Here is a 23984-nt window from a genome sequence, read left to right on the forward strand (position 1 = left end):
GCTGACTAAGATCTAGTCTTTCTAGCATTCTTAAGAAAATTTGTCAACCAGTTTCAAAACAATTATGTAATTCAAACAAATAACTTTGAATATGTTCACAGAAGAAAATTTCTGATTAAAAAAAACTGATTTGAAAATTTGGAAGAAGAAATCCAACCCCAAAAATTACAACACTAATACAAAGCAGAATCAGTCTTATTTTTGTGTTCAGTATTTCATTTGGGTGGAGTTATTTATTCAAATTATTATTCACTGGAAATACAAAATGCTCATCAATACTATTCTTGGACTGGAACATTAATTTGGAATTATAGTGAATTCAGACAAGAAAACTTTGGGATTATATTACTGTGATACATCAAAAAACTATTAGCACATTGTCACATTACAGGAAACTGGCACATTAGCATATTCAAGACTACAGGCACATCAACACATTTAATATTGGAATTTAATTGGAATACCACTGGGAATCAGTTGTAATTTACATATTTGGACTTGTGATAAAACATTAGGACTATTTGGAATTTATTCCACAATACTGTAAGATCCTTTTAAATTTCACTTTGTATTCTAGGGAAATAAATTATTTATTGAATTTTACAAAACTTGTTCATTTCACTTTTCTGTTACTTAGTTTAAAACCACAGTCATAATACTTTCAAATGCTAAAATGATAGATCTGTAAATAAATAAATCAGAAATTGTTACTAACTGTGTAGTGAGGATTGTTTTATTCTAATGAAAAATTAACAGAATATGACTTTTTATTAAAAGTTGCAAATTTGCAAAGGGCAACAGGTACCCTAAATTTGTATGTTTAATTTTCAATTCAAACTGTATTGGTGACCACCATGAAAATGTAATGGCATGTTTTTACCTCTATAGTTATCTTTTCTCTACTATTTTCTTGAAGCATTAGGCCCAGTTCACTTTTTGTCTCATCAACGGCACGTCGCAGATGGCAGTTCCGCAGCAGAAAATCTAGCTCACACACTTCACTTGACTCATTACGATAGCATTCAAAGCTGTTATCGTGTACAAGGCACCAACGCTTTCCCCATTTCCTCTTATTAAAACTACTGTAGATGTTTAAAAACCCTGTAATATACAAAAGACACATGACTGAGTCAAATCGAATAGTGACTGCTTGGATTTCTTTACCAAGTCTTATATTTATAATATATAATCCATTTAGGATTACATTGTATTGTGAATTCGCTTTTTCATAGTTTTCAATCTGCATCATTTTGCTAAGAATGGCATGACTGTTGGTGCTAAATTGGTACTAAATTACTAGATTTGTACTAAATTGGTATTAGATTGGTACTAAATTGGTACTAGATTGGTACCAGATTGGTACTAATTTGGTATTAGATTGGTACTAAATTGGTACTAGATTGGTACTAAATTGGTACATCTGGAGAGGAGTCCTCTTGTTTATTTGGAAGGATAATTGTTTGTTGGGTTCTAAGATTTTGTAGCAGCCACAAAATATTGTATCTTAATGATGCTTGAGATTATTGACGATGTGGTATGAGTTGAGTGGTATATACACCTCTCCCTCAATAACTCATGCAAAACGGGGTATACAAGCATAGTCTGTACTATAAGTGACGGCATGAGTTACCGGGGGTCCTCCAAAAATAAAAATAAAAATTGCTTTGACATAGAGAAAAACTGTGGGGGTGGGAGCATTAGGGAACTGGGCTGTTTAATGACTGAATCATCATTTTATAATTACAAACTTGCTTTTTCTACTGAAGTTGTTCGTTATTCCGTTTAATAACATTTATTTTCAAATGTCCAACATGTGAAAGATCGTTCCAACTGTTTCAACAACTGTCATGTGTACACAAAAAAATCTGTGTATTACGTCATTGCTTTTTGTTTTCTTGAATAGTCTGGTTCCCATAGTGGTGTTTAATAGTATGCTGCCAAATCAGGAGTACATAGAATGGGGAACTAGACTAACTGTTGATACACCACCAAACAAGATTCCTTTCTTTTAAAAATACGTAATATTTATTTTGTGAGGCAAACGTCTACGTCGAAACTCAATTTTTGTATTGCTCAATTAGTACAGTATTGATGTCGTGATTTCACTGGAAATAATAATGAAACTTCTTATCATCCTTGAGGTTATCTCTAAGTGCCAGTTCAAGAATTCTCTGAAACTTGCTTGCCGTATCTGTGAAATCAAGCTCTTTATTTTACAAAGTATTCATTTTGCTTGGATGCCTTGCTATCTTTAATCACAGTTATGAAAGAGTCGGTTAATTTAAGGTAGTTAATGTTACATACACAATAAAATAACATTTATAAAAGTTTTCGATTGATCAAATGAAGTGAGTTCACCTGACATATGACTGGGGCCACTAGATTTTAAGTTTGTTTGACTTTCGTGCCTTTTAACTTTTATTTTATTCCACCTTCTTTATTTGATTCAATAGACATAATTAACATGATATAACAAAGGAGGCCTGTTTTTAATTCAGTGCAACAATACAACAAATACTTCCACAAGTCAGTTATCAAAACACGGTCAGCACAATTAGGTTCTCAGAGAAACGCCCACGGACATAACTATTACTGCAGATTGACACATTTTACATTTAATTACAAGAGGACGCATTGCATTTATTACAATTACATTTTAAAGGAACTAAAAGATAGAACTAAAGCACAAATATCGATTGATAAAAAAATCATTTCATTTGTATTTATTTATTATAGTACTGCCTCCACTTGGTGTAAGTGACATTTTCATTGCTCTAAATTTCCTTACATATCGTTAGTTGCGGTGTACTAGGACTATCGTTTGGAAAGAAAATGTAAAATATTGTATGACCTATTTTTAAATTTGATATTTCATAATGTTGATTAAAATTTTCAGGTCCTATCCACCGTTTTCAATGATAAAACGAACGCTATATCAAAATTTCCATTACCAATTTTGAAAATGATTTTCAAGTTCAACAAATTGGGGTTATAAGCAGGTTCACGAGTTATCAGGGTGTGAGTTATCGAGGGATTGGTGTATTGAGACTATTGATGCTTTGGTACAGGTTGAGATTACTGATGATGTGGCATACATTGAGACTACTGATGATGTGGTTTGTTTTGAGATTACTAATGAAGTATGTTTTGAGATTAATGATGATGTGGTACACCGGGTAAGTTCCATAAGTAATGTGAGTACATCAGGTTAGTTCCATAAGTAATGTGAGTACACCAGGTTAGTTTCATGAGTAATATGAGTACACCAGGTTAGTTCCATGAGAAATGTCAGTACACTGGGTGATTTCTATCAGTAATGTCAGTACACTGGGTGAGTTCCATGGGTAATACGAGTACACCAGGTTAGTTCCATGAGTAATGTGAGTGCACCAGGTTAGTTCCATGAGTAATGTGAGTGCACCAGGTTAGTTCTATGAGTAATGTACACCAGGTTAGTTCCATAAGTAATGTGAGTACACCAGGTTAGTACCATAAGTAATGTGAGTACACCAGGTTAGTTCCACGAGTAATGTCAGTACACTGGGTGATTTCTATCAGTAATGTCAGTACACTGGGTGAGTTCCATGAGTAATGCAAGTATACCAGGTTAGTTCCATGAGTAATGTGAGTACATCAGGTTAGTTCCATAAGTAATGTGAGTACACCAGGTTAGTACCATAAGTAATGTGAGTACACCAGGTTAGTACCATAAGTAATGTGAGTACACCAGGTTAGTTCCATGAGTAATGTCAGTACACTGGGTGATTTCTATCAGTAATGTCAGTACATCAGGTGAGTTCCATGAGTAATGCGAGTACATCAGGTTAGTTCCATGAGTAATGTGAGTACACCAGGTTAGTTTCTTAAGTAATGTGAGTACACCAGGTTAGTTCCATAAGTAATGTCAGTACACTGGGTGATGGTCGGCCTGTTGTCAGGATAAATTGACTGGGTGGGACATCATGCTACATATCTGCGGTATGATGCCCAAGTGCTAGACATCACTATAAACTGCCACACTGCAGATATCATAGCGATATGACAGAAAAATTGTTAAAGCTACATTAAAAATTCTCATCACAAATACACATACACTCTCTCCCTTGCTGTTTCAAAACTACAAGCTATAATTCAAACGATGTGTAAACAATGCATGTAATCCAATCAGAAAAAAATGTTCCACACTTCCAAATATGGGTGGTACTCCTTGGATTAAAACTTGTGGAGTGCCACACTTTTCTGATCTTGATGTCATCTGAAACACTGTGAAACACTGTCATAAAAAATTTACAGTTATGTCTCACAATCTGCTAATGCAGATGGAATAATAGTCATTAATTACAAACTTTAGATAAACCACAAAATAAATGATTTAATTTACCATATATACTCACTTATAAATTGAGCCATTCTGTAAAAATACATGGACTTGATTTGTAGTCATATAACTGCACTGGCAGATCAGTGTGCATGTTGTTTGTCCTACTGATTACTCCTAACAAACTACATGGACCCATATCTGTTGCCACATCATGGGATGGCAGATCTGGGTCAGTGCAGTTTGCAGATGGACCCAGCTGATAAGAGGGTTTATACTGTAGTCAAATCTTTTGAAATCTCTCAGGACCAAATTAAGTTTTGGGTTATGAGAAGTTCAGGCTAATTAGGTTCACTAATCTCACATTAGAATGAGATGTCATGGGTGTCTTTGTATAAATATTGTTATGCTTTGATGAAAAATCAATATGTAATTAATTTAACAGACTTCTGTTTAAGTATAATTTCATTGCATTTCTCTATTTGTTAAATTTTAAGTAATTCTGCGTGGTACTAGGGCATTTGTAGGCCACCTGCTCTGATCTGCTTTTAATGGGTATGCTGTCTAACACTGACTTTTGGGACCAAACTTCTCTTAACTTTGATTTGAAAGGTTTTGGATTCCTTAGATTTTATTTTTAAAAAAATTAAATGCCAAATATAGAAAAAATTTCAAGATTAAATCTTTGATTCTTTTTGCTAAAAATTATGAGTAGATTGAAAAATCCACTTCTCTGGTAAAACTGCATTGATGAAGAGTTATCAAAATTACCAACTGTATTACTTTCCTTGATTGGGGCTTGATTTGCTGTCATATGTGACATTATCCATGAACTAATTAACTTGCTGCTAATCTATAAGTCTACTGATTTCATGATGAATTCAGGTGAATCACTCTGAGATTTTCTTGTCTCAGTGCAAAACTTATCATTAATTCACGAAGTCTTGTCTCCTCTGGTGTGGCATAAATGAAAAATTGGCAAAAATGTCACTAGAGCAACAAAAAGGTTACTGTGAGCTCTTTTTGCCAAAGGTGAGTAGAATCTTCAAAGATAAATATAGCTATCATCAAGTTTAATGAATGTAAATACAACACCATCACAGAAATTGAGGTAAATGTAATAAACATAATCACTCGTACATGAAAATCAGATAACCATGGTCTATATTTTCTCATGTGAGTAGTAACCTCCATGATCTAAATTTTCCCATGGTGAGTAGTACCATTCATGATCTACATTTTCCCATGGTGAGTAGTACCATCCATGACCTATATTTTCCCATGGCAAGCATTATCGTACATGATCTTAAAATTGATGTTAAAAATTCAAATCACACACACACACACATACACACACACTCTGCCATTTTTCTCAGGATTTTATTTAACAAATCATGGATTTAATTGCTCTTAGGAATTAAATCTAGAAGTGTTGCAAGAGGAAAGCATTATTGAGATACAATAGATGTTTTTCATTAAAAGCAACAAAAAAACAGTTTCAACAAATGTTATTGCCAAGAAGATCATGAACATATATACAAAGCAAAAGGACTGAAACAAACTTTTCAAATTGCAGGTTCCTCTCCATACAAAAATGTCAAAATATACGTTTAAAATAAATTGTGAGTAATAGCAATGAATATATGAAATGGCATAAATCTCTACAAATTAAGAAGTCCTTCATGCCAGAATGCTATCTGTAAAATTTGGTCAAATTCTGCAGAGTGGTATTTAAAAAGAAGAGGAAAGGGTTTTTTATTTTCGCGAATGGCAGCCATATTTCATGGCAAATTAGTGACATCTGGACAAATATGAAAGCCCAAATAATCAGAATGCTGTAAGTTGGTCAATTTCTGCTGGGCAGTTTCTGAGAAGAAGTTGTTTAAAGTTTGCCTGTATTTAGTAATGGCATGCACATTGGATAAAGGATTGGCATCATTTGTCAAAATTTGGGAGCTCTTTATGGCAGAATACTTTCTAACAAATTTGGTAAATTTCACTAAGCAAATTTTGATTATGCCCTATGCAGAAACTCACCTGGCCTTATGACTAGGTGAGCAAACACTGGTCATGAATCAAGTCCCTAGACACACAATAACCAGAGCTAATCAAATCCCAAAGCCTGGTGTCTAGGACTACATGTTTTAAAGTTCAGTCAAGTAAATTTTTCCAAGGGGACATTCTCGGAAAGTGCTTTTTTTCCTATTTTAAATTAAGCTGGGCAAGTCTGTTTTTTATGCTTTGATCTACCTGTATGTGGCTATTTGTGCTTTAATCTACCTGTACGTGGCTATTTGTGCTTTAATCTACCTGTACGTGGCTATTTGTGCTTTAATCTACCTGTACGTGGCTATTTGTGCTTTAATCTACCTGTACGTGGCTATTTGTGCTTTAATCTACCTGTACGTGGCTATTTGTGCTTTAATCTACCTGTACGTGGCTATTTGTGCTTTAATCTACCTGTACGTGGCTATTTGTGCTTTAATCTACCTGTACGTGGCTATTTGTGCTTTAATCTACCTGTACGTGGCTATTTGTGCTTTAATCTACCTGTATGTGGCTATTTGTGCTTTAATCTACCTGTACGTGGCATTTGTGCTTTAATCAACCTGTATACGGCTATTTGTGCCCTCTGGGCATACTGAATGCTTGAATCTACCTTTATTTACTCATACACATCCTCTGATTGGTCACTGAAAAGTGTCACATGTGAGTAAGTTCTATTACTGCTTATTTGCTGACTGGGTTAAGCAACCAAATTATCAGCCAATTAAAACACTTCAAACAAACAAATCCAGCATGATTAATTATCATTGCTTTAAACAACCATGTTATATTGTGTTTTCTTAATACAGACACTCATGAATGGACCAACCTTTGATTTCAATCCGAGTCAGGCATTATATCAACATAGATGTCAACTTTGTAATTTATTAAATGACAGTAATGAGTCTTAATTTTTTAAATGATTATACACAGACTGACTTCAATGTGTGGTAATGCAGTTGAGGCTAAACGAATCTGCAATGAAATGTCAAAATATAAGTAATGATAACTTTGGTAGATGTAGTTGTCAAAATGAGGTCATTTTTTTCTCCATTTTGATAAAATGAGTTTGCTATATCTTTATTGCAATATAGGTCATAAGGAAGATTCAGATTGGGAAACTTTTAGGTGAAAATGAAGGACACAACTTAAGGTTGCCACCTAGTCTGAGGTATCCAAACAGACAAACCAGCAAACAATGTAAAAAGTTACAAGCCAAAGAGTCAGAGAAGTTTTCATTTACATCGGTTTGATAGTTATCCATGTGCCAAAAATCCTCAAAGTTCAAGTTGCTGTGTGCACTCCAGGAGAAAAATGGTTGTTACTAATTATAAGAACAGACTCAGGGCATGAAACTTTGTTTTGTGAATTGACTGAGAATTGAGAGACATTAATGAAGGTCTGAATTCAAATAAATTCCATTCCATTTTGCTGATGGAAGTCCTGATGTGACCATATTTGAACAAGAAATGGTGTATACAAGACATCTTGACAGTAAAAAATAAATAAAAATTAAGCCCTTTGAAATAATAAACATGGTGTACATTGTTCCTCTAGTTTTAATATTGACTAAAATACATATTGTTGAGCTAGGCAAGAGATCAAAATATTGAGACAAGTGAAAATGCAGGTTGGACAAGTGAATTTTCTGAAAATTTCATCAGCCTTGCAATAACACAAAATAATTCTTGGAAGTTATGTCTCACCTGATCTACTTAAACCTAAAATAGACACTAGGACAAGAAAAATAGGCTATTATGACCAACTTTTCATAATTGCTAAAAGAAATCCTTGAAAAGAAAAACATATTCAATAATTTTCAAGACTGCATAAGTAACAATGTCTGTCAAATGGAACTAAATGAAAATAAATCAAGTAATCAATGACTAGTGTAACTATTTTCTAGTGTAACTATTTTCTAGTGGGTGAATAGCATTCCTTCTGATGAAGTCTGATGATGTACATAGAAAACTGTAGATAAATGAAAAAACTGAATGCTGATGTCTACTGGAAGAATGAAAGCAAGAACATTAACTGACAGTGTACAATCATACCTAATATATAAAATGACATATAAGTCAGATCCAAGTACAAACTGCACAGACCCAGATATGCCAGCACAATGTGCGATGACAGATGAGGATCGATGTTATATGGAGTTGAATCTGACTTATATACAGTATGTCCTATACCTTGATGTCCTGCCTCACCACGGACAAGATGACAAAACTATACCTTGATGTCCTGCCTCATCACGGACAAGACGACAAAACTATACCTTGATGTCCTGCCTCATCACGGACAAGATGACAAAACTATGACTTGATGTCTTGCCTCATTATGGTAAGGATGACAAAGCTATACCTTGATGTCCTGCCTCATCACAGACAAGATGACAAAACTATGACTTGATGTCCTGCCTCATCACAGACAAGATGACAAAACTATGACTTGATGTCCTGCTTCATTATAGACAAGAAGACACAACTATACCTTGATGTCATGCCTCATTATGGTAAGGATGAAACAACTATACCTAGATGCCCTGCCTCATTATAGACAAGATGACACAACTATACCTTGATGTCCTGCATCATCAAGGACAAGATGACAAAACTATGACTTGATGTCCTGCCTCATTATAGACAAGATGACACAACTATACCTTGATGTTCTGCCTCATTATGGTAAAGATGATACAACTATACCTTGATGTCCTGCCTCATCACAGACAAGATGACACAGCTATACCCTGATGTCCTGCCTCATCATGGACAAGATGACAAAACTATACCTTGATGTCTTGCCTCATTATAAACAAGATGACACAACTATACCTTGATGTCCTGTCTCATCATGGACAAGATGACAAAACTATACCTTGATGTCTTAACTCATTAAAGACAAGATGACACAACTATACCTTAATGTCCTGTCTCATCATGGACAAGATGACAAAACTATACCCTCATGTCCTGCATCATCTTGGACAAGATGACAAAACTATACCATGATGTCTTGCCTCATTATAGACAAGATGACACAACTATACCTTGATGTCCTGTCTCATCATGGACAAGATGACAAAACTATACCTTGATGTCTTAACTCATTATAGACAAGATAACAAAACTATACCTTGATGTCCTGCCTCATCATGGACAAGATGACAAAACTATACCTTGATGTCCTGCCTCATCACAGACAAGATGACAACTATGACTTGATGTCCTGCCTCATTATAGACAAGATGATACAACTATACCTTGATGTCTTGCCTTATTATGTTCAAGATGACAAAACTGTATTTTGATGTCTTGCCTCATTATGGACAAGATGACACAAATATACCCTGATGTCTTGCCTCATTATAGACAACAAGACACAACTATACCTTGATGTCCTGCCTCATTATGGTAAGGAAGAAACAACTATACCTTGATGTCTTGCCTCATTATAGACAAGATGATACAACTATACCTTGATGTCTTGCCTCATTATGGACAAGATGACAAAACTGTACTTTGATGTCTTGCCTCATTATGGACAAGATGACTAAACTGTACTTTGAGTCTAGCCTCATTATGGACAAGATGACACAACAATACCCTGATGTCTTGCCTCATTATAGACAAGATGACAAAACTATACCTTGATGTCTTGCCTCATTATAGACAAGATGACACAACTATACCCTCATGTCCTGCCTCATCATGGACAAGATGACAAAACTATACCTTGGTGTCTTGCCTCATTATAGACAAGATGACACAGTTATACTTGATGTCCTGCCTCATTATGGACAAGATGATAAAACTGTACTTTGATATCGTGCCTCATTATGGAAAAGATGACAAAACTGTACTTTGATGTCTTGCCTCATTATGGACAAGATGACAAAACTGTACTTTGATGTATTCCCTCATCAAGCCAAAGATGATAAAATCGTACCTTGATGTTTTGCAGCTTTTGCTTTTGAGGACTCTGTAACAGTAACCACTGGTGCAGCAGGATTTGTGGGTGTATTGGTCAGTGATGGCTTCTGGACTGGAAAATTAGTCAGTGATGGCTTCTGGACTGGAAGATCAGTCAGTGATGGCTTTTGGATTGGAAGAACATTATCTGATGATGAATTCTTGCTGACATTTCCCCCATTCTTGCTATTGATATCCACAAGGTCTGTTTTCTTGTAAGTTTTTTTGCTTATAGTGTCCAAAAACTGACTGGCCCTAAGAGCGAAAGACCCCATTCTGTTTGCCCTGATCCCTTTCTCTTCTGAAATGAAAGATATTGGGATGATGTCAAAATCAAAGTCAACATGTTACATTAAGACTGAAAAGAAACTGCAGTGTAATACTGTAAATTATTATAAGGAAGTTGTACAATCTGGATACAGTGTAATACTGTAAATTATTATAAGGAAGTTGTACAATCTGGATACAGTGTAATACTGTAAATTATTATAAGGAAGTTGTACAATCTGGATGCAGTGTAATACTGTAAATTATTATAGGGAAGTTGTACAATCTGGATGCAGCTTGCCCATATTTTTTATTCTGGGAGTCACTGTGTATACTGCCATATAGTGAGACCACCGTAAAATGAAGTACATGATACAATATTCCCCCATTATAATGATGTCCATGGTGCTATACAGTATACTGCCTTATAGTGGGACCATTTTAAAAGATGATACAGTATTCCTTATATAATCCTCTCCATGGAAGTTATAGCATATACGATCTTATAGTAAGTTTTATAATGAATTACACTGAATAAATTGAAATGTAGGCAGAGGTAATAGACTGAAATGTAGGCAGAGGTAATAGACTGAAATGTAGGTAGATGTAACAGACTGAAATGTAGTCAGAGGTAATAGACTGAAATGTAGGTAGATGTAACAGACTGAAATGTAGGCAGAGGTAATAGACTCAAATGTAGGTAGATGTAACAGACTGAAACGTAGGCAGAGGTAATAGACTGAAATATAGGTAGATGTAACAGACTGAAACGTAGGCAGAGGTAATAGACTGAAATGTAGGTAGATGTAACAGACTGAAATGTAGGCAGAGGTAATAGACTGAAATATAGGTAGATGTAACAGACTGAAACATAGGCAGAGGTAATAGACTGAAATGTAGGTAGATGTAACAGACTGAAATGTAGGCAGAGGTAATAGACTGAAATGTAGGTAGATGTAACAGACTGAAATGTAGGCAGAGGTAATAGACTCAAATGTAGGTAGATGTAACAGACTGAAACATAGGCAGAGGTAATAGACTGAAATATAGGTAGATGTAACAGACTGAAACGTAGGCAGAGGTAATAGACTGAAATGTAGGTAGATGTAACAGACTGAAATGTAGGCAGAGGTAATAGACTGAAATATAGGTAGATGTAACAGACTGAAACATAGGCAGAGGTAATAGACTGAAATGTAGGTAGATGTAACAGACTGAAATGTAGGCAGAGGTAATAGACTGAAATGTAGGTAGATGTAACAGACTGAAATGTAGGCAGAGGTAATAGACTGAAATATAGGTAGATGTAACAGACTGAAACATAGGCAGAGGTAATAGACTGAAATGTACGTAGATGTAACAGACTGAAATGCAGGCAGAGGTAATAGACCGAAATGTAGGTAGATGTAACAGACTGAAACATAGGCAGATGTAATAGACTGAATGTAGGCAGATGTAATAGACTGAAATGTAAGCAGATATAATAGACTGAAATGTAGGTAGATGTAATAGACTAAAATGTAGGCAGATGTAATAGAAAGAAATCTAAAAAGGTGTAATAGATTGAAATGTAGGCAGATATAATAGATTAAAATGTAGGCAGATGTAATAGACTGAAATGTAGGCAGATGTAATAGACTGAAATGTAGGCAGATGTAATAGGTTGAAGATGTAGGCTGATGTAATAAATTGAAGAAATAGGCAGATGTAATAGACTGAAATGTAGGCAGGTGTAATAAACTGAAATGTAAGCGGATGTAATAGATTCAAATGTAGGCAGATGTAATCGACCAAAATGTAAGCAGATATAATAGATTGAAATGTAGGAATTTTGAAGATAAAAACATGGAGCAGACTGAAGATGTAGGCAGTATAAAATGAAATTAATAACTGTGGCATACAAGAGTAATGACTAACATAAGTAAATATTTTATTTATTGTCTCATTTTTCAAAATGGAGATCCACAAAGTCGATATAGAAACCTTGAACTACCATGAAAAAGTCAACAAATTGACATAAAAATAAAATTTGCAGAATTGCAAGGCATTGTATGTCCCATCCCCTCTTTCATTCATCAAACCTTTTTCTGTGTTAATATTTGTTAATTCTCATTTATTCAGGGATCTAGGTTTTCTGTCAATGAAGTTTCTTGCACTTGCTTTTTTCAGACATGTCACACTATAGATGTGCTTTGAACAATTTTCTGTTACATATGTGTTCCGTATCAACTTTACAGTCCTACAATCTATACAAGAACACCCTAAACTAAGCATCTCTATTTATAATATAACCCTATTATCCATCTGAAAAACCTCTCTAAATCAAGCATCTCTGTAATATAACCCTACATATATATACATATATATCCCTCTCTAAAACAAGTGTAAAAACAAATACAGTTGTACCCGGTTATGTCGCCGGCCTAGGGGTTTGCCAAAAAGCGTCGAGATAACCGATGATCGAGATAAACGAAAACCAATATGGCGGCAATATATTAACATGTGCTTGAAATTTCTTTATGTACATGATGTGCGTTAATAAATGAGAATGTACATGCACGTGTTTTTGGAGTTTTTTTTTACACAACAGCGTTGCCGCGATTTGTTTGATGAAGCGATCGGCATGCTATAAAAATGTACATACATGTTTGCTAACAACAAAAGCATATGTGCACCAACTAACAGCAGAGATTTACCAGTATACAATACAAACCACCGTCGATTCTCGATACAAACCTTTATTATATTCTCCAACATTGCAAACACAAAGATCGCTCACAAAATCACAAAAAACGTGCGGGGTGTAGTTCGTTTTTACAAAAAGCTAACCAGTGTCAAAATTAAATTCGTGAGTCATTTCACTCTGACACAGCTCTGAAAAGTATCGTACACGCGGTTACTATCAAAAGACCATGTTCTTGCAAAATAGGATCTCCATTCCCACGAAAGAAACTTACACGAGTCAACACCTGGCAATATTGGACCGTATATATTACTGTAGCATAAGTGAACACCCAATATAGGGATTCTTTCACTCCTGTATTTTGAGAAATAAATAATTATTTTTAATTATGCAAAACTTATTTATTTGTTGTTTGCTATTTCTTCTTGCGGAGTTTAAGTCTCTGTAACCGTAACTTTTATCTGTTCTATTCGCGTCTTCAGAAGGTGGCCAGTTGTAGGTATAGTACGGTAGCATGATTGACTGTCACAGCATACAGTACTCGGCCCAGATGTCAGCATAAGCAGATTATGATGTAACAATGCACTGCTAAGATGGGGTTGTCGATACAAACAAAGCGATTGGTCATGGGGATTGAGATAACCGACGTTAAGTGGCAAATTTGGCCTTCTTTTGTGCTCGAGATATTAGGGTTCGGCGACATAAAAGAATCGACATAACCGATGAGAAAATGCTAAGACAAAGAGAGAATTTGGCGGTTCCACTTCAAAAACGTCGACTTAATAGGGTTGGCGAGTTAACCGAGGTCGAGATAAGTGGGTTCGACTGTACTTATTGCAGCTGGAAATGGATAAACACACCTTGCTTAACCTTGAATGCTTAGCAACTGTTCTGTCAGTATTACAGTAGATGTATACAGTAATTAGATCTGTATGTTCTGTCAGTATTACAGTAGATGTATACAGTAATTAGATCTGTATGTTCTGTCAGTATTACAGTAGATATATACAGTAATTAGATCTGTATGTTCTGTCAGTATTACAGTAGATATATACAGTAATTAGATCTGTATGTTCTGTCAGTATTACAGTAGATGTATACAGTAGTTAGATATCTCTGTTCTGCCAGTATTACAGTAGATATATACAGTAATTAGATGGCTGTTCTGTCAGTATTACAGCAGGTATATACAGTAATTAGATCTGTATATTCTGTCAGTATTACAGTATATATATTTAGTAATTAGATGTCTATGTTCTGTCAGTATTACATTAGATATATACAGTATTTAGATGGCTGTTCGGTCAGTATTACAGTAGATATCTACAGTAATTAGGTCTGTATGTTTTGTCAGTATTACAGTAGATATATACTGTAATTAGATCTGGATGTTCTGTCAGTATTACAGTAGATGTATACAATAATTAGATCTGTATGTTCTGTCAGTATTACAGTATATATATATATATATATATATATATATATATACTGTATTTAGATGTATATGTTCTGTCAGAATTACAGTAGATATAAAAAGTTATTAGATCTGGACGTTCTGTCAGTATTACAGTATATATATACCGTAATAAGATGTCTATGTTCTGTCAGTATTACAGTAGATATATACAGTAATTGGATCTGTATGTTCTGTCAGTATTACAGTAGATATATACCAAAAGAAGATGTCTATGTTCTGTCAGTATTACAGTAGATATGAAAAGTAATTAGATCTGTATGTCCTGTCAGTATTACAGTATATATACATATGTTATATATATGCAGGCTATCAATACAGTAACTAGATCTGGGTGATTGTATCATGTTGTTTTGATAGCAAAAGGGCATCAGATCTTGTGTGACCTAAAGAGTGATCTGACATCCTTCCTCTATCAAATGAGATGCAATAAAAGCTCTAACACCAAGTCACTGTGCTCATGACAATATACTATATACCTGAGATAATTATTTTTTAACAAAAAGTGAAGCTTTTATGTTGTTATTGTTTTGTTCTTTGAACTGACCCATCTACTCCCTTCACAAGACCGTAGTTAGATAATGTCATCCTGGACAGTAAGGAATCTTAACCTTTAATCAGATACACTTTTAATATAGGTGTCAAATCAGCCTGAGGTCTTAACCTTTAATCAGATACACTTTAAATATCAGGTGTCAAATCAGCCTGAGGTCTTAACCTTTAATCAGATACACTTTAAATATCAGGTGTCAAATCAGCCTGAGGTCTTAACCTTTAATCAGATACACTTTTAATATAGGTGTCAGATTAGCCTGAGGTCTTAACATTTAATCAGATACACTTTAAAAATCAGGTGTCAGATCAGCCTGAGGTCTTAACCTTTATTCAGATACACTTTTAGTATCAGGTGTCAAATCAGCCTGAGGTCTTAACCTTTAATCAGATACACTTTAAATACCAGGTGTCAGATTAGTCTGAGGTTTTAACCTCTAATCAGATACACTTTAAATATCAGGTGTCAGATTAGTCTGAGGTCTTAACCTTTAATCAGATACACTTTTAATATAGGTGTCAGATTAGCCTGAGGTCTTAACATTTAATCAGATACACTTTAAAAATCAGGTGTCAGATTAGTCTGAGGTCTTAACCTTTAATCAGATACACTTTTAAAATCAGGTGTCAGATCAGCCTGAGGTCTTAACCTTTAATCAGATACACTTTAAATATCAGGTGTCAAATCAGCCTGAGGTCTTAACCTTTAATCAGATACACTTTAAATATCAGGTGTCAGATTAGTCTCAGGTCTTAACCTTTAATCAGATACACTTTTAATATAGGTGTCAGATTAGCCTGAGGTCTTAACATTTAATCAGATACACTTTAAAAATCAGGTGTCAGATTAGTCTGAGGTCTTAACCTTTAATCAGATACACTTTAAAAATCAGGTGTCAGATCAGCCTGAGGTCTTAACCTTTAATCAGATACACTTTAAATATCAGGTGTCAAATCAGCCTGAGGTCTTAACCTTTAATTAGATACACTTTTAATATAGGTGTCAGATTAGTCTGAGGTCTTAACCTTTAATCAGATACACTTTAAATATCAGGTGTCAGATCAGCCTGAGGTCTTAACCTTTAATCAGATACACTTTAAAAATCAGGTGTCAAATCAGCCTGAGGTCTTAACCTTTAATCAGATACACTTTTAATATAGGTGTCAGATTAGTCTGAAGTCTTAACCTTTAATCAGATACACTTTAAATATCAGGTGTCAAATCAGCCTGAGGTCTTAACCTTTAATCAGATACACTTTAAATATCAGGTGTCAGATCAGCCTGAGGTCTTAACCTTTAATCAGATATACTTTAAATATCAGGTGTCAAATCAGCCTGAGGTCTTAACCTTTGATCAGATACACTTTAAAAATCAGGTGTCAAATCAGCCTGAGGTCTTAACCTTTGATCAGATACACTTTAAATATCAGGTGTCAGATCAGCTTGAGGTCTTAACCTTTAATCAGATACACTTTAAAAATCAGGTGTCAGATCAGCTTCAGGTCTTAACCTTTGATCAGATACACTTTAAATATCAGGTGTCAGATCAGCTTGAGGTCTTAACCTTTAATCAGATACACTTTAAAAATCAGGTGTCAGATCAGCTTCAGGTCTTAACCTTTAATCAGATACACTTATAAAATCAGGTGTCAGATCAGCCTGAGGTAAAGAAATCTTTAATCAGGAGATGTACAAGGACTGGTGATTATAAATACTTCCATGAGTATTGTGTTTTTCTGTAAATAAAGTAATGCTACTGGAATTTTGATTATTGTAAACAGAAATGGCGATGTGTTAATTATAAAACAGTGATACCAGAATGTTGTATTAATATAAACAGAATGGGGACCTGCTTATAAATATAGTGATACTAGAATGTTTTATCAATGCAAACAGAAACTGGGACCAAACACTGTTAATCAAAAAGTCCAAGATAGAAAGCAATAATATTAAATACGTTGTTGTGCTCTGGAGTTATGTACTTGTGGAGCTAATGTCATCCATAAACCTTATAACACCACCCACTCAATCTTGGTACATTCCAAAGACCACACTCCTTTGAACAAAATGTGTTCAATCACCTATAAACTCCAGTGAGATAACTGGGAATGACTACATTTGGGGCAACCACTAGAAGCCTTGAAACAAGAGTAAAAAAACGCTTATACATCAACACAGAATCCCTGACTGCATTTGGTGAACATGGCATCAGGGCCTACTTTCTCTTGAGATAACATCAGAGTACTTAGTAGTGAGAATAATACTCTAAGGAGAAAAACAATGGCAGCTACTGAAATCATGGAGGGGGGAGTCGGTGTTGAACTCTAATTCCCAAATGGAACTCCCGCCATTGTAGAGAAGGATTTTGTCACGTGGTCAACATTTAGATGATTATATGACTCCAGTCCAGTCATCATTCGTCCGATGAAAACCTCGTGAAAAAGTCAAAAGCTCTGGAGTGAAAAATTTATTTTGCTACAGAAAGGTATTTACATTTTGTTTTATAAAGTGCAAACGGCTGTAGCAGGTGACAAAATTAATTCTATATTTGTTCTTAAAACCAAAAACATGTCTCTCAACCTCTTCACCCCTCCTCCTCCAATTAATATTGCTTTCCTTTATTTAGTGTCATGTGAACCTAAAAATATCAGTCACCATAATCTAACCACGTCTCGGGACACATTCAAGGTATGAAAAATCCAGTCTGGTCTGGCTTGACTCAATTGTCTTTTTGATAACACATCTTGCTTACAAGCTAAGTGTAATGTAAAGATTAATTGGCAGCTGGAAAGACAGACTACACAAAACCATACATGCCAACCCCTGGCGAGGAAAAAGTGTAATCCAAGTGGACAAAAAGAGTAATCTGAGCAGAAAAAGAGTAATCCACATATAACATGATAAAATTCAATGAGCATATATGTATATTTTAACATCAATTACTCTTCAAGTTTTCATATGTAGCACTTTTAGCTTTAAAAAGCAACAGACTCTCAAAACACATTGTACCAGCTGAGATTATGAATGTTTTGCACACCAGTAGAGCACTAAGTGCTGGGTTACTGAGCCTGGATCTGAATTCAGTTTATTTTTGTTAAAAATACTGAACAATCTCTCACAGTCAGCATTAGAATGGTAAAGAACCAATATTCCTTTCATAACCTGACAAAGATGAGGAAATTTATATCTTCCAGTTATTGGGTCTTTTAGCTGGGAAATAAGGTGTGCTCATCAACTCTGTCTGCATGAAGTACGTTGTCAGGTAGAATGCCAACTTGATACTTCAGGAATTCTCCTTCTAATTCATCGGCAGCCTTTCAGCAGCAATGTGCATTAAATGACAGGGACAACCTGATATGTACACTGATGGAGACATTTTTCAAAATACAGAATGCAACTCTTTTATGAATTCCAGTCATCACTGATGCATTATCAGCTGAAAACCCCATAAACTTCTGCCAACTTATGTTTATTTAAAGCATTATCAAGCAAATCAAAAATGTTCTCTCCCATGGAATCTACTGCTAATTGTGGTAATGAAAGAAGAGCACTCTGACTTTGCCCTTTCATTATCAAAGTCTCTTACACAGACTGAGTACAACCATTTTGTCATCATAATCACTACTCCTGTCTGTGGCAATACTAAATGGCCCAATTTTCATCGTTTCAGCAATTTAAGTGAAGTATCTTCTGCTAAACACTTAACAATATTAGATGATTTTGTTCTTGTACATGCATATTTTCTGAAACTTTGGAATCAGGAAATATCCGTTTAAACAAGGGACCAATGTAGTCTTCTGTTGCTAGGGGTAGTCCGTGTTCTTTTAAGAACTTGTCCACAATTGAGTTCTGCTTTAAAAAAGAAGTTATCTTAGTATTGGAATTAGTAAAAAGAGCTAATTCAAGGTTTCTTTGTTTTGCCACCATGATCAATATTAAAACCCTTTCCACGCAGCCTGCAATGGGTGTGAAGCTGCCCTAGAATGAAATGCTGTATTATGTAATTCATGTATTTATCTATGAATTGTTTTTTTGTTTTTTTCTAATCCATCGGTGAAATTATCTGAAAAACATTTTTGCTCTAACACAGTCATCGACTATAATAAATCTGACAAATTTTAGCGCCAAATACCTCCAGACTGGTTCTATACTAGATATGAATTAGAACAAAGAATCTGCAAGCAGAGATTAAAAATCAGAAAACCAGTCTCTTCTCTCCTAACTAAGCCATACAGCTGCTATAAATAGAAACCAAGGTCAAAAGGATCAAAGTAGAAACCAGCATGTTTCTTGGAAATAGGGCAGCTGCTACAAATAGAACATAACACTGTTAGGAAAGTGTATGCAAGTCTACAGACAAGCGTACTCTTATGTCATAGTTATGCAGAAGCCGTCTTTTCTAGGATACGGTCTGTGGGATTAATGTGATGTTAATAAAAAGTGAGACAACAAATTATTAATTCCCTTGGGAGGTGGTTATACCGGAAACGCATAGTCCAAATATGTTTATGCATAATGTGTGATGTTGTGGAAAAAAGTGTAATGATTATGCCAAAAGCGCAATGGTTGGCATGCATGCAAAACCACTGTATCTCATTCCTGTTCTTGGGTTGGGGCAGGGGTGGAGTTAACATTTATTACAAAGTTTGAAAATATGCAAAAATATTTTTTTTTAATATGCTCATTAAAAACCACAAATGTCACATTATTCTATCAACATGAATAAAACCTTGGTGAATATAAATTATAAAATGTAAGAGCGTATCAACTTGCCAAGGGCGAAGCAATTAAAAATTCTTATTTGATAAACCATAATTCCCAAAACTGTGAATCCCTGGCTGTAAGAATGACCTTAAATCATGTTGATTCCTCACCTTTCTTGTTACTTTTTGCTGATCCTGGTTCTATGTTCAATGTATCACAACTTGCACTGGAAATATTGGAGGTGGATGAAAATAAACCACTCTGAAAAAGATAATGTATAAATTCAAGTTGGAAAAACAGGGATTAGATATTCAACAACTAAAAAAATATTATTTAATTCAGTGAAAGAAAGACAAGCAAAATTGTCACAAAATGCATATATGTTATTTTCTAGTGCAAGACAAGTGATTCATTAATGGCTGAATTTTGTCTGATTATTATTCAACCTTCTATCCATCTAATAAATGGTTCTTTTTAAAATCTTAACTTTGGTGTTTTGCTGAGGTGAATTAAATTTTGTTTATAATTACAATATATTTAACTAGTACATTTTTTAATTTCCTTTTTAATTTCATAAAATACATATACACTTAGCCTTTCTTAGCGGACACATCTGTATTTATGATGCCAATTCATTAAGTACAAAATTTATAAAACCTATTTACATATTTCACATACATATTTAGGCTCTAAATATGGAATATCTACATAGATTTAGTAAATATAAAAAAGTAAAAAGAGAGAAGTGGAAATATTGTATTGCCATTAGTGGCAATGCCACAAGGAAACAATGCAAAATGTTTCTACTTCACCCATCAAATGTTTCCTAAAATCTGCTCTAAAAATATACAGCTTCTTTTTTGCATATATCTTTCAATGTCAATTTCTATATATCTTATAATGTCAATTTCTATATATCTTGTAATGTCAATTTCTATATATCTTATATGTCAATTTCTATACATCTTATAATGTCAATTTCTATGTATCTTTCAATGTCAATTTCTATATATCTTATGTCAATTTCTATATATCTTATGTCAATTTCTATACATCTTATAATGTCAATTTCTATATATCTTTTAATGTCAATTTCTATATATCTTTCAATGTCAATTTCTATAGATCTTATAATGTCAATTTCTATATATATCTTTCAATGTCAATTTCTATATATCTTATAATGTCAATTTCTATGTATCTTATAATGTCAATTTCTATATATATATATATATATATATATATATATATATATATATATATATATATATATATATATATATATATATATATCTTTTAATGTCAATTTGTATAGATATTTCCATTCTTCACCAAAATATGGTTAACACTATAAACAAATATTGTATACTGCTACATTAATAAAAAGACTATAAACAAATAACATGTATTACTACATTGATAAAACAGTTCTGAATTTGTGCAATTTAGGAGAGCAACAGCTTTTAAATTTTCTTCCTACATCCATGGCTGTATGCAAATCTTTCATAATGGTGGTGTTTCAATTTTGAATTTAGCTGCATAGAAAGTGAGCAAAATGTTGAAAATTGAAAGAATTTGTATAACCAGGTCAAGCATATATAATTTTCTCAAATACAGTCTTAAAATCTGCAAAGGGATTTTAATGATTAATGGTTAATAATAAAAGTCTCCCACAAATAATTCCAAGTCAAAATCCCCAAAGGACTTAAATAATGTGGATATAATGCACTGCACAATATTGCCACATTATTTATTATTTTTAGAGGTCTTCAAACTTCTTTCGTATCCAAACTAAATTCATGTATGTTATGATAAACTGCTTCAAATGCTACTATATCAATGTATTGTCACTCTACCTTCAAGCGCAAACACATCAATGTATTCTCACAGTCTTCAAGTACTACTACATCAATGTATTGTCACTCTGCCTTCACATACTACTACATCAGTGTATTGTCACTCTGCCTTCATATACTACTACATCAGTGTATTGTCACTCTGCCTTCATGTACTACTACATCAGTGTATTGTCACTCTGCCTTCATGTACTACTACATCAATGTATTGTCACTCTGCCTTCACGTACTACTACATCAGTGTATTGTCACTCTGCCTTCACATACTAATACATCAGTGTATTGTCACTCTGCCTTCACATACTACTACATCAGTGTATTGTCACTCTGCCTTCATGTACTACTACATCAATGTATTGTCACTCTGCCTTCACGTACTACTAAATCAGTGTATTGTCACTCTGCCTTCATGTACTACTACATCAATGTATTGTCACACTGCCTTCATGTACTACTACATCAGTGTATTGTCACTCTGCCTTCACATACTACTACATCAGTGTATTGTCACTCTGCCTTCACATACTACTACATCAGTGTATTGCCAGTGTGCCTTCATGTACTACTACATCAATGTATTGTCACTCTGCCTTCACGTACTACAACATCAGTGTATTGTCACTCTGCCTTCATGTACTACTACATCAATGTATTGTCACACTGCTTTCACGTACTACTACATCAGTGTATTGTCACTCTGCCTTCATGTACTACTACATCAGTTTATTGTCACTCTGCCTTCATGTACTACTACATCAGTGTATTGTCACTGTGCCTTCATGTACTACTACATCAATGTATTGTCACTCTGCCTTCACGTACTACTACATCAATGTATTGTCACACTGCCTTCACGTACTACTACATCAGTGTATTGTCACTCTGCCTTCACGTACTACTACATCATTGTATTGTCACACTGCCTTCACATACTACTACATCAGTGTATTGTCACTCTGCCTTCATGTACTACTACATCAATGTATTGTCACTCTGCCTTCACGTACTACTACATCAGTGTATTGTCACTCTGCCTTCATGTACTAATACATCAATGTATTGTCACTCTGCCTTCACGTACTACTACATCAATGTATTGTCACTCTGCCTTCACGTACTACTACATCAATGTATTGTCACTCTGCCTTCACGTACTAATACATCAGTGTATTGTCACTCTGCCTTCATGTACTACTACATCAATGTATTGTCACACTGCCTTCATGTACTACTACATCAGTGTATTGTCACTCTGCCTTCACGTACTAATACATCAATGTATTGTCACTCTGCCTTTACATACTACTACATCAATGTATTGTCACTCTGCCTTCACGTACTAATACATCAGTGTATTGTCACTCTGCCTTCATGTACTACTACATCAATGTATTGTCACACTGCCTTCATGTACTACTACATCAGTGTATTGTCACTCTGCCTTCATGTACTACATCAATGTATTGTCACTCTGCCTTCACATACTACTACATCAGTGTATTGTCACTCTGCCTTTACATACTACTACATCAGTGTATTGTCACTCTGCCTTCATGTACTACTACATCAATGTATTGTCACTCTGCCTTCACGTACTACTACATCAGTGTATTGTCACTCTGCCTTCATGTACTACTACATCAATGTATTGTCACTCTGCCTTTACATACTAATACATCAGTGTATTGTCACTCTGCCTTTACATACTACTACATCAGTGTATTGTCACTCTGCCTTCATGTACTACTACATCAATGTATTGTCACTCTGCCTTCACGTACTACATCAATGTATTGTCACTCTGCCTTCACATACTACTACATCAATGTATTGTCACTCTGCCTTCATGTACTACTACATCAATGTATTGTCACACTGCCTTCACATACTACTACATCAGTGTATTGTCACACTGCCTTCACATACTACTACATCAGTGTATTGTCACTCTGCCTTCACGTACTACTACATCAGTGTATTGTCACTCTGCCTTCACGTACTACTACATCAGTGTATTGTCACACTGCCTTCACGTACTACTACATCAATGTATTGTCACTCTGCCTTCACGTACTACTATATCAATGTATTGTCACTCTGCTTTCACGT

The 23984-nt window shown here is 34.6% G+C and overlaps 1 protein-coding gene across 5 annotated transcripts in view; it reads right to left on the minus strand.

The window, feature by feature from the left end:
- LOC149781206 (uncharacterized) overlaps positions 1-23984 on the minus strand; it is a 151828-nt gene that overhangs the window by 14936 nt on the left and 112908 nt on the right. For all 5 annotated transcript variants that reach the window (XR_016414654.1, XM_089935271.1, XM_089935272.1 and 2 more), the window contains 3 exons: positions 20190-20280; positions 10316-10639; positions 881-1101 (listed from right to left, as the gene is read on the minus strand). Coding sequence is in view for 4 of the 5 variants with exons in the window: in XM_089935271.1 (XP_089791397.1) it covers positions 881-1101; positions 10316-10639; positions 20190-20280 (636 nt within the window). In the remaining variant the exon portion in view is untranslated. The remainder of the gene's footprint in view (positions 1-880; positions 1102-10315; positions 10640-20189; positions 20281-23984) is intronic.

Source organism: Sinohyriopsis cumingii, chromosome 15 (genome assembly GCF_028554795.1).
Source record: "Sinohyriopsis cumingii isolate HCF-2022 chromosome 15, ASM2855479v2, whole genome shotgun sequence".
NCBI lineage: Eukaryota > Metazoa > Mollusca > Bivalvia > Unionida > Unionidae > Sinohyriopsis > Sinohyriopsis cumingii.